The following is a 13,458-nucleotide window of genomic DNA, read 5'->3' as shown; positions in this document are numbered from 1 at the left end:
ACTCCTCCAGAAGTCAGATGGACCGACACAGGTCCATGCGATCATGTCGATATCACTCCTCCAGAAGTCAGATGGACCGACACAGGTCCATGTGATCATGTCGATATCACTCCTCCAGAAGTCAGATGGACCGACACAGGTGCATGCGATCATGTCGATATCACTCCTCCAGAAGTCAGATGGACCGACACAGGTTCATGTGATCATGTCGATATCACTCCTCCAGAAGTCAGATGGACCGACACAGGTCCATGTGATCATGTCGATATGACTCCTCCAGAAGTCAGATGGACCGACACAGGTCCATGCGATCATGACGATATCACTCCTCCAGAAGTCAGATGGACCGACACAGGTCCATGTGATCATGTCGATATCACTCCTCCAGAAGTCAGATGGACCGACACAGGTGCATGCGATCATGTCGATATCACTCCTCCAGAAGTCAGATGGACCGACACAGGTCCATGTGATCATGTCGATATCACTCCTCCAGAAGTCAGATGGACCGACACAGGTCCATGCGATCATGTCGATATCACTCCTCCAGAAGTCAGATGGACCGACACAGGTCCATGCGATCATGACGATATCACTCCTCCAGAAGTCAGATGGACCGACACAGGTACATGTGATCATGTATCGGCCATTAAGAAATGACAGAAAAAGGCCACAGTTTGGACACCCTTGCTTTATCATGACTTGATACTTCTGTTGTCTTAGTGATAACAATGTGTAGATTTGACCGTTAAAAAGTTGTCAGATTCTTAGTGTTTTGTTTTGGTTTTTTAACAGAATTACTGTAAGTTACCTTTTGTTCAAAATGGTGGCCACAAAACTACCATGGTTGTTTTGACAGTGCAATTTTTTTGACAGTAAAATTTTAGTGATTGACCTACAAGTTTGTTGTTTTCTTTGTAAATCCTAAAGTCAGTTTATTACTGTAAAGAGAAAAACAGTACCTCTTATTTTACAGTAAAATTCTAGTGATTGACCTACAAGATTTTTTTTGTAAATCCTCGAGTAATTTTTTTTTAAATTGTTTTTCGGGGGGGATGTTTTTTTATTTGTTTTTTACAGTGCATTACTGTAAATAGAAAAACAGTACCACTTTTATTTTTACAGTAACATTCCAGTTATATGTATATATATATATATATATATACATATATATATATATATATATATATATATATATATATATATATATATATATATATATATATATATATATATATACACTAGGGCTGCAACTAACGATTAATTTGATAATCAATTAATCTGTCGATTATTACTTTGATTAATTGATTAATAATCGGATAAAAGAGACAAACTACATTTCTATCCTTTCCAGTATTTTATTGAAAAAAAACAGCATACTGGCACCATACTTATTTTCAGTGACGTGCAGTCACTAGAGGCAGGTGAGGCGGGGCCTCACCTGCCATCATGGAAAGATAAAAAATGTAAAAAGAAAAAAAAATGAATTAAATTGTTATATGTATCCAGTGATTATACTATAAAGTTATTTTCCATTTAACTTCACCAGTTTTAGATTATTTTTTATTCAAAATCGCTGAATTTTCACATTTGCTGTTCAAATACTGAGAAGAGACTTGCGGTGAGGCAGCAGCCAGTTGTGCCTCAACATGGATTGCGCAATGACTCGGCTAACTGCTGGCCTGCTGTGCAGTGAGACTGTATTGCTATATGAATTATATTATACATTTCCATAGTTTAGTTAGCTGAGGTATATAATGTACAGTGTATTTTGTCAACAACTGTATGTGTGTAACGTATTTCTTGTGCTGAGCGATCATAAAACGGCTGCCTCACCGCAAGTCTCTTCTCAGTATTTGAATGGAAAATGTGAAAATTCAGCGATTTTGAATAAAAAATAATCTAAAACTGGTGAAGTTAAATGGAAAATAACTTTATAGTATAATCACTGGATACATATAACAATTTAATTCATTTTTTTTCTTTCCATGATGGCACATGAGGCCCCGCCTCACCTGCCTCTAGTGACTGCACGTCACTGATATATATATATATATATGTATATATATATATATATATATACCTAGCACATTAATTGGCAAGTGTCCAGCTACAGAATACTGTTTGTTTAGTTTTTGTTTCTAGTGATTAGCACAGTAGTTGTCAGCTAGCAGTTAGCAATTCTAGCAGCAGTTTCCAGCTATTGACTAACATGCAAAAAGCCAATTAACAATTAGCATGTGAGTTTCCAGCTAGCGATTAGCGCTTCAGCTGGTGATCAATGTGCAATTAGCGTGATAGTTTCCAGCTAGCGATTATCGCGCTAGGTGTCAGCTAGCAATTAGCGTGACAATTGTAGTTAGCACAGTAAAAACTTTGTTGAGCAAAGAAAGACGAACAAACAGTAGCAAGAACATTTCCTTTATTTCACTTCCTTTGTTGTCACGCTGGGCGGCGCGGTGGAGAAACGGTTGGTGAAGGGGTGCCACAGGCCCTGGATGCTGGGTGTGTCCGTGTGGAAGGGCTTGCGGAGGCGGATCACGTCCAGACCCGACTGGTTGGTCAACTTGGTCAGGAGCTCTGAGATCTGGGAGGACGTTTTAGTCGACACAATCTCTGTCCTCACACTGCCGTTTACTGGAGGATCACACACATGTTCATTGTTCACTGGAGGATCACACACATGTTCATTGTTCACTGGAGGATCACACACATGTTCATTGTTTACTGGAGGATCACACACATGTTCATTGTTCACTGGAGGATCACACACATGTTCATTGTTTACTGGAGGATCACACACATGTTCATTGTTTACTGGAGGATCACACACACATGTTCATTGTTTACTGGAGGATCACACACATGTTCATTGTTCACTGGAGGATCACACACATGTTCATTGTTTACTGGAGGATCACACACATGTTCATTGTTTACTGGAGGATGACACACATGTTCATTGTTTACTGGAGGATCACACACATGTTCATTGTTTACTGGAGGATCACACACATGTTCATTGTTTACTGGAGGATCACACACATGTTCATTGTTCACTTACTGGAGGATCACACACACACATGTTCATTGTTTACTGGAGGATCACACACATGTTCATTGTTTACTGGAGGATCACACACATGTTCATTGTTTACTGGAGGATCACACACATGTTCATTGTTTACTGGAGGATCACACACATGTTCATTGTTTACTGGAGGATCACACACATGTTCATTGTTTACTGGAGGATCACACACATGTTCATTGTTTACTGGAGGATCACACACATGTTCATTGTTCACTGGAGGATCACACACATGTTCATTGTTTACTGGAGGATCACACACATGTTCATTGTTCACTGGAGGATCACACACATGTTCATTGTTTACTGGAGGATCACACACATGTTCATTGTTCACTGGAGGATCACACACATGTTCATTGTTTACTGGAGGATCACACACATGTTCATTGTTTACTGGAGGATCACACACATGTTCATTGTTTACTGGAGGATCACACACATGTTCATTGTTCACTGGAGGATCACACACATGTTCATTGTTCACTGGAGGATCACACACACATGTTCATTGTTTACTGGAGGATCACACACATGTTCATTGTTTACTGGAGGATCACACACATGTTCATTGTTTACTGGAGGATCACACACATGTTCATTGTTTACTGGAGGATCACACACATGTTCATTGTTTACTGGAGGATCACACACATGTTCATTGTTCACTGGAGGATCACACACATGTTCATTGTTCACTGGAGGATCACACACATGTTCATTGTTTACTGGAGGATCACACACATGTTCAGTGTTCACTGGAGGATCACACACACATGTTCATTGTTCACTGGAGGATCACACACATGTTCATTGTTTACTGGAGGATCACACACATGTTCATTGTTTACTGGAGGATCACACACATGTTCATTGTTTACTGGAGGATCACACACATGTTCATTGTTTACTGGAGGATCACACACACATGTTCATTGTTTACTGGAGGATCACACACATGTTCATTGTTTACTGGAGGATCACACACATGTTCATTGTTTACTGGAGGATCACACACACATGTTCATTGTTTACTGGAGGATCACACACATGTTCATTGTTTACTGGAGGATCACACACATGTTCATTGTTTACTGGAGGATCACACACACATGTTCAATACCCGCCATTTTACACACCTGTGTGATAGCTGTACTATGCTAACAGTACTATGCTAATGCTCTATGCTAACAGTACTATGCTAATGCTCTATGCTAGCATTTGAGCTCATTTTGGACCTCTTCACCTAATAATCATGGATTTCCTTACTCAGTGCCATCTTGAAGGTATGCTAGCTGTTGCCATGCTAACATTAACATGCTAACATTACTATGCTAACATTCTATGCTAACAATTTTATAAATTGTATACATTTGTACCTAATATTCATGAATTTTGGTACTTGGCGCCATCTTAAAAGTATGTTAGTTATTCCACCGTTAGCATGCTAATGTTCACATGTTAGTATGCCTCATTTTAATATGCTAACATTGCTAGCATTTTAGCAAATTTGATACTTTTCAACCTGAGAATTGTGGATTCCGTGACTTGCCTCAATTTTAAAAGTGTGCCAGATGTTCCCCTTTAGCATGTTAATATTAGCTGTTAACATGCTAATGTTAGCGTGATCACATGTTAGCATGCCTCTTCTTAATATGCTAACACTCACATTGCTAGCATTTTAGCGAATTTGATACGTTTTCAACCTAAGAATCGTGGATTCTGTGACTTGGCACAATTTTAAAAGTGTGCCAGATGTTCCCCTTTAGCACGTTAATATAAGCTGTTAGCATGCTAACTTCCCGCTGTCCTACTCGTCCATCAGCTCGTCCACCTCTGCCACCACTAACGGTTTATGCTAGCATTTAGATTTTGTACTTTTTACCCTAACAGTCATGGATTGTGTTACTTGGCATTATATTCTAAGTATGATAGCTGTTCCCCTGTTAGCATGCTAACCCTTTATGCTAGAATTTTGCCAACATGAATCTTATAATCATGGATATCTTTACCTGGCGCCATCTTAGAAGTATGCTAATTTCCCCTTTTTATGCTAGCGTTTTAGCTAAATCTGCATATGTCGAGCTAAAAATAATGGATTGTGTTACTTTGTGCACTCTTGGAAGTATGCTAACTCTGCTAGCTGGACCGACATTTAACATGTCAAGAGTCCTACTACCGTATTTTTCGGAGTATAAGTCGCTCCGGAGTATAAGTCGCACCGGCTGAAAATGCACAATAAAGAAGGAAAAAAACATATATAAGTCGCACTGGAGTATAAGTCGCATTTTTGTGGGAATGTATTTGATAAAAGCCAACAGCAAGAATAGACATTTAAAAGGCAATTTAAAATAAATGAAGAATAGTGAACAACAGGCTGAATAAGTGTACGTTATATGAGGCATGTCAGGCTTGTCCCTGACAGTTTGGTCAAGTTTTAGTCATTTCCTGTCAACGCTCTTATTTTGGTTATTTCCTCATTGTCTCCCTGAGTGCTGCTTCCCCTCAGCTGCGGCTGATTTGCACCTGGCCACACCTGCTGTCAATCAGCCAGCTGCTATTTAAACCCTCCAGTCAGTGCTGGATTATTGTCATTGTCACTACTACCTGTCATAATACTTGTCGTTGTAGCTCTGTCTACTTTGGTTCACTCTGCTCATGTCATAGTTCCTTCGTGTCACGGTAAGTGTTTTTGTTTCTTGTCGACAGTTAGCCTTTGTGCTATTTTAGTTCATAGATAGTGATGGGTTGATGAGGCGTGATGAAGCGTTTCGACACATTGCAAAACTGTGTCGATACTGTGTGACTAAATACTGACATCTGCTGGACATTAAAAATCCCTACAGGCAACCTATGGACCGACTCAACTGACACTGATTTGATGCCCTAGTACAGGGGTCACCAACCTTTTTGAAAGCAAAAACTACTTCTTGGGTACTGATTAATGCGAAGGGCTACCAGTTTGATACACACTTAAATAAATAAATATATTGTCATTTGTAAGTTACACGTAAGTGTGATTTAAACAAGAATAGCTAAATAAATACATTTATATATATAAAAAAATGGGTATTTCTGTCTGTCATTCCGTCGTACATTTTTTTTCCCTTTTACGGAAGGTTTTTTGTAGAGAATAAATGATGAAAAAAACACTTAATTGAACGGTTTAAAAGAGGAGAAAACACGAAAAAAATTAAAATAAAATTTTGAAACATAGTTTATCTTCAATTTCGACTCTTTAAAATTCAAAATTCAAGCGACAAAAAGAAGAGAAAAATTAGCTTATTTGAATCTTTTTGAAAAAATTAAAAAAAAAAATTTATGGAACATCATTAGTCATTTTTCCTGATTAAGATACATTTTCGAATTTTGATGACATGTTTTAAATTGGTTAAAATCCAATCTGCACTTTGTTTGAATATTTAACAAATTGGACCAAGCTATATTTCTAACAAAGACAAATCAGTATTTCTTCTAGATTTTTCAGAACAACAATTTTAAAAGAAATTCAAAATACTTTGAAATAAGATTTAAATTTGATTCTACAGATTTTCTAAATTTGCCAGAATAATTGTTTTGAATTTTAATCCTAGTAAGTTTGAAGAAATATTTCACAAATATTCTTCGTCCAAAAAAACAGAAGCTAAAATATTTATTATTCTTTATTATAAAATTTTTTTTTTTTACTTGAACATTGATTTAAATTGTCAGGAAAGAAGAGGAAGACATTTAAAAGGTAAAAAGGTATATTTGTTTAAAAATCCTAAAATCATTTTTAAGGTTGTATTTTTTCTCTAAAATTGTATTTCTAAAAGTAATAAGAAGCAAAGTAAAAAATAAATGAATTTATTTAAACAAGTGAAGACCCATCCATCCATCCATTTTCTACCGCTTATTCCAAGTGAAGACCAAGTCTTTAAAATATTTTCTTGGATTTTCAAATTCTATTTGAGTTTTGTCCCTTTTAGAATTAAAAATGTCGAGCAAAGAGAGACCAGCTTGCTAGTAAATAAATAACATTTAAAAAATAGAGGCAGCTCACTGGTAAGTGCTGCTCTTTGAGCTATTTTTAGAACAGACTGATCTGGTCCTTACGGGCTACCTGGTGACCGCGGGCACCGCGTTGGTGACCCCTGCCCTAGTATATACAATAATATAAATATTTCATTTAGGATTATTTCATATCTTCATTTAAATAAAAATATAGTTTTATCTTTTTTAGATACAGTCAATAAATAATGTGAACATGTATCATAACATGGAAATCTAAGAGAACGTGTTGTGGATGATTGTGGACTGGGAATTGTTTTAATTTTATTTTTTTACACATTTTTATTAAAAAAAAAGAAAAAGTTTTTCCAACGTATTACATTTTAGACGATTTCTCTTCTTAGTTATTATTTCTCCGGCTGTAGAAAAGAGCCGCTCACAGGGCACAGAGGAGGCGTCAGTGCGACACAGTTGGCGTATCGGTCACGTGACCAAAACAGCTCATGATCGGTCACGTGACTTTCTAAAAGCGGTACGCGCACCGACACAGGGTTTCGCTCTATGAGCTCGACGCATGCGCCGATGCATTGGTGTTGCCGGACCCATCACTACTGTCTACTTATGTTCACTCTGCTCATGTCATAGTTCCTTCGTGTCACAGTAAGTGTTTTTGTTTCTTGTCGACAGTTAGCCTTTGTGCTATTTTAGTTCATAGCCAAGTTTTTTTCTCCGCCTTGTGCGCGCCTTCTGTCTGTACCCTTTTGTTTGTTTTTTTGCCATAGTGTTAAATTAAATCATGTTTTCTTGTACCAAGCCTGCCGCCATCTCTGCATCTTGGGGTTCGTCACCAACAAACTCTGACAAGGCATAAATAAGCAACTGGTATGTTAACGTAACATATTATGGTAAGAGTCATTCAAATAACTATAACATATAGAACATGCTATACGTTTACCAAACAATCTGTCACTCCTAATCGCTAAATCCCTTGAAATCTTATACGTCTAGTCTCTTACGCGAATGAGATAAATATTATTTGATATTTTACGCTAATGTGTTCATCATTTCACACATAAGTCGCTCCTGAATATACGGTAAGTCGCACCCCCGGCCAAACTATGAAAAAAACTGCAATTTATAGTCCGAAAAATACGGTACTTGTTTCAACAATATAATAAACACAATGATATCAACAACAGGACTTACAATATTCTGCTATGATCCTGGGTTTCAAACATGGCTGAGGCGACACGTAGACCACCGTGCCAGGGTTCTTCTTGGCATAATCCACCACGCCATCTTCAATGAAGTCCCTACGTACAAACAAACAAACAATGGTCAAATATCACATGAACAAAAACAACTTCTTGTTCACCTCAAACGTGAAATAATCAAATATTACAAGACAATAATGTTTACCTGACAGCCAGGAAAAACAAACATGGTAAAAATGGTAAAATACTGAATGAAAAGAAACGAGTTGTTGTTTACCTGCCATAAAATAATAACATATTGGATGATAATAATCAATTTCTTGGTGTTTACCTGACATAAAATAATAACATATTGAATGACAATAATCAATTTGTTGTTGTTTACCTGACATAAAATAGTCAAATATTGGATGATAATAATCAATTTGTTATGGCATAAAATTACAATATTAAATGAAAAATAAACAAGTAGTTGTTTACCTGACATAAAACTGTAAAATATTGAAAGACTATAAACAAGTTGTGGTTTAACTGACATAAAATAATAAAATATTGAATTAAATGAAACAAGTTGTTGTTGTTTATCTGACACAAAATAATAAAATATTGAAAGAAAAAACAGTTATTTACCTGACATAAAATAATAAAATATTTGTTGTTGTTTTACTCACACAAAACGATAACATTTTGAAAGAAAAGAAACAGGTTATTGTTTATTTACCTGATATAAAATAATATATTTCATAAAATGAAACAAGTTGTTGTTGTTTACCTGACATCAAATAATAAAATACTTAAAGAATAGAAATAATCAATCAATCAATCAAAGTTTATTTATACAGCCCTGAATCACAAGTGTCTCAAAGGGCTGCACAAGCCACAACAACATCCTCGGTACAGAGCCCACATAAGGGCAAGGAAAAACTCACCCCAGTGGGACGTCGATGTGAATGACTATGAGAAACCTTGGAGAGGACCGCATATGTGGGTAACCCCCCCCCCCCCCTCGGGGAGACCGAATATTAACACATTGAATACAAATAAAGAAGTTGTTGTTTATTTGCCTGACATAAAATAACAAAACATTAAATACAAATTGTTAATTTACCTGACATAAAATAATAAAATATTAAATACAAATAAAGAAGTTATTTACCTGACATAAAATAATAAAAGATTAAATACAAATAAAGAAGTTATTTACCTGACATAAAAAAGTAGATTAAATACAAATAAAGAAGTTACAGTATTTACCCGACATAAAATAAAAAATACAAATAACAAAGTTATTTACCTGACATAGAATATTAAATACAAATGAAGAAGTTATTTACCCGACATAAAATAAAAAATACAAATAAAGTTATTTACCTGACATAAAATAATAAATACAAATGAAGAAGTTATTTACCCGACATAAAATAATAATTAAATACAAATAAATAAGTTAAATACAAATAAAGAAGTTATTTACCTGACATAAAATAATAAAAGATTAAATACAAATAAAGAAGTTATTCACCGTACCTGACATAAAATAATAAATACAAATAACGAAGTTATTTACCTGACATAAAATAATAAAAGATTAAATACAAATAAAGAAGTTATTTACCTGACATAAAATAATAAATACAAATGAAGAAGTTATTTACCAGACATAAAATAATAATTAAATACAAATAAATAAATGAGTTATTTACCTGACATAAAATAATAATTAAATACAAATAAATAAATAAGTTATTTACCTGACATGAAACAATAATTAAATACAAATAAATAAGTCATTTATTTGACATAAAATAATAATTAAATACAAATAAAGTTATTTACCTGACAAACATTAAATGCAAATAAAGAAGTTATTTACCTGACATAAAATAATAAATACAAATAACAAAGTTATTTACCTGACATAGAATAATAAAATGATAAATACAAATGAAGTTATTTGCCTGACATAAAATAATAATTAAATACAATTAAATAAGTTAAATACAAATAAAGAAGTTATTTACCTGACATAAAATAATAAAAGATTAAATACAAATAAAGACGTTATTCACCGTACCTGACATAAAATAATATACCGGTATACAAATAACAAAGTTATTTACCTGACATAAAATAATAAAAGATTAAATACAAATAAAGAAGTTATTTACCTGACATAAAATAATAAATACAAATAACGAAGTTATTTACCTGACATAAAATAATAAATACAAATGAAGACGTTATTTACCTGACATAAAATAATAATTAAATACAAATAAATAAATGAGTTATTTACCTGACATAAAATAATAATTAAATACAAATAAATAAGTTATTTATTTGACATAAAATAATAATTAAATACAAATAAAGTTATTTACCTGACATAAAATAATAAATACAAATAACGAAGTTATTTACCTGACATAGAATAATAAAATGATAAATACAAATAAAGTTGTTTGCCTGACATAAAATAATAATTAAATACAATTAAATAAGTTAAATACAAATAAAGAGTTATTTACCTGACATAAAATAATAAAAGATTAAATACAAATAAAGAAGTTATTCACCGTACCTGACATAAAATAATATATACAAATAACGAAGTTATTTACCTGACATAAAATAATAAAAGATTAAATACAAATAAAGAAGTTATTTACCTGACATAAAATAATAAATACAAATAACGAAGTTATTTACCTGACATAAAATAATAAATACAAATGAAGAAGTTATTTATCTGACATAAAATAATAATTAAATACAAACAAAGAAGTTATTTACCTGACATAAAATAATAAAAGATTAAATACAAATAAAGAAGTTATTTACCTGACATAAAATAATAAATACAAATGAAGACGTTATTTACCAGACATAAAATAATAATTAAATACAAATAAATAAATGAGTTATTTACCTGACACAAAATAATAATTAAATACAAATAAATAAATAAGTTATTTACCTGACATGAAATAATAATTAAATACAAATAAATAAGTCATTTATTTGACATAAAATAATAATTAAATACAAATAAAGTTATTTACCTGACATAAAACATTAAATGCAAATAAAGAAGTTATTTACCTGACATAAAATAATAAATACAAATAACGAAGTTATTTACCTGACATAGAATAATAAAATGATAAATACAAATGAAGTTATTTGCCTGACATAAAATAATAATTAAATACAATTAAATAAGTTAAATACAAATAAAGAAGTTATTTACCTGACATAAAATAATAAAAGATTAAATACAAATAAAGACGTTATTCACCGTACCTGACATAAAATAATATATACACATAACAAAGTTATTTACCTGACATAAAATAATAAAAGATTAAATACAAATAAAGAAGTTATTTACCTGACATAAAATAATAAATACAAATAACGAAGTTATTTACCTGACATAAAATAATAAATACAAATGAAGAAGTTATTTATCTGACATAAAATAATAATTAAATACAAACAAAGAAGTTATTTACCTGACATAAAATAATAAAAGATTAAATACAAATAAAGTTATTTACCTGACATAAAATAATAAATACAAATGAAGACGTTATTTACCTGACATAAAATAATAATTAAATACAAATAAATAAATGAGTTATTTACCTGACATAAAATAATAATTAAATACAAATAAAGTTATTTACCTGACATAAAATAATAAATACAAATAACGAAGTTATTTACCTGACATAGAATAATAAAATGATAAATACAAATGAAGTTGTTTGCCTGACATAAAATAATAATTAAATACAATTAAATAAGTTAAATACAAATAAAGAGTTATTTACCTGACATAAAATAATAAAAGATTAAATACAAATAAAGAAGTTATTCACCGTACCTGACATAAAATAATCTATACAAATAACGAAGTTATTTACCTGACATAAAATAATAAAAGATTAAATACAAATAAAGAAGTTATTTACCTGACATAAAATAATAAATACAAATAACGAAGTTATTTACCTGACATAAAATAATAAAATAATAAATACAAATGAAGAAGTTATTTATCTGACATAAAATAATAATTAAATACAAACAAAGAAGTTATTTACCTGACATAAAATAATAAAAGATTAAATACAAATAAAGAAGTTATTTACCTGACATAAAATAATAAAACATTGAATACGAAAATAAGTTATTTACCTGACATAAAATAATAAATGATTAAATACAAATAAATAAGTTATTTACCTGACATAAAATAATAAATACAAATAAAGTTATTTACCTGACATAAAATAATAAATACAAATGAAGTTATTTATCTGACATAAAATAATAATTAAATACAAACAAAGAAGTTATTTACCTGACATAAAATAATAAAAGATTAAATACAAATAAAGAAGTTATTTACCTGACATAAAATAAAACATTGAATACGAAAAGAAGTTATTTACCTGACATAAAATAATAACTAAATACAAATAAATAAGCTAAATACAAATAAATGAGTTATTTACCTGACATAAAATAATAATGAAATACAAATAAATAAGTTATTTATTTGACATAAAATAATAATTAAATACAAATAAATAAGTTATTTACCTGACATAAAATAATAAATACAAATAAAGAAGTAATTTACCTGACATAAAACTTTAAATACAAATAAATAACGACGTTTTTTACCTGACACCTAAGGAACTTTGGCCCTTCTTGGAGAAAAGGATGCAGACGCGCTTGAGCTGACAAACGTAACGCCCAACGCCGTTTTGAAGAACACTTTTCAGGAAGCGACTCGGCGTCCCTCTGGAAGTCATCTTCTTATTCCAACAACATCTATGAACACACAAAGATGTCTAAAAGATGTCCTAGAGAGCTCACTGACTCACAAAAACACCCAAACTGCGAACAGTGGACAAACACAGAGGTCGGTGGAGTCCATATCCGGTCCGTCAGTCATATAACTTCGGGTGAAACGAGTACAACCACGACTCGTATGCCTTCCACACCTAAAGAATGTTTTAACGACTTTTGTGAGGAACAAGCACACTTATAGTTATTTATCAACTACGGAAAATGCTCATGATATTTTAAAAATGTGAACAAAAAGCATTGAGGCTGTCGGAAGTAGAGAACGTCAATAGCGCGTGTTTC

General features: G+C 32.0%; 2 protein-coding genes across 2 annotated transcripts in view; one reads left to right on the top strand and one right to left on the bottom strand.

Moving 5' to 3' along the window:
* Window positions 1-2,405: 2,405 nt before the first annotated feature.
* Window positions 2,406-13,267, bottom strand: mrpl43 (mitochondrial ribosomal protein L43). Its single transcript, XM_061932005.2, has 3 exons — window positions 12,991-13,267; window positions 8,288-8,394; window positions 2,406-2,637 (listed from the first exon to the last, which is right to left on the bottom strand). Exons 1-3 carry the CDS (start codon window positions 13,119-13,121, stop codon window positions 2,423-2,425), a joined length of 453 nt encoding a protein of 150 aa, XP_061787989.2. The 5' UTR covers window positions 13,122-13,267; the 3' UTR covers window positions 2,406-2,422.
* Window positions 5,751-13,458, top strand: part of twnk (twinkle mtDNA helicase) — a 52,121-nt gene continuing 44,413 nt past the window's right edge. The window contains exon 1 of the mRNA XM_072912699.1: window positions 5,751-5,773. The gene's annotated coding sequence lies outside the window, so the exon portion shown is untranslated. The remainder of the gene's footprint in view (window positions 5,774-13,458) is intronic.

Source organism: Nerophis lumbriciformis, linkage group LG39 (genome assembly GCF_033978685.3).
Source record: "Nerophis lumbriciformis linkage group LG39, RoL_Nlum_v2.1, whole genome shotgun sequence".
Classification (NCBI taxonomy): Eukaryota; Metazoa; Chordata; class Actinopteri; order Syngnathiformes; family Syngnathidae; genus Nerophis; species Nerophis lumbriciformis.
This window is presented reverse-complemented; position numbering and strand designations above follow the sequence as displayed.

What these genes read in the sequence shown, in the direction of transcription:
- mrpl43 (XM_061932005.2), bottom strand. Translation starts at nt 13,121, where the DNA reads ATGACTTCCAGAGGGACGCCGAGTCGCTTCCTGAAAAGTGTTCTTCAA. An exon ending in CAAAGTTCCTTAGGTGTCAG is followed by an intron (nt 8,395 to 12,990) that starts GTAAAAAACGTC and finishes GTTTGTACGTAG; the next exon opens with GGACTTCATTGAAGATGGCG. An exon ending in CAGGATCATAGCAGAATATT is followed by an intron (nt 2,638 to 8,287) that starts GTAAGTCCTGTT and finishes GTGATCCTCCAG; the next exon opens with TAAACGGCAGTGTGAGGACA.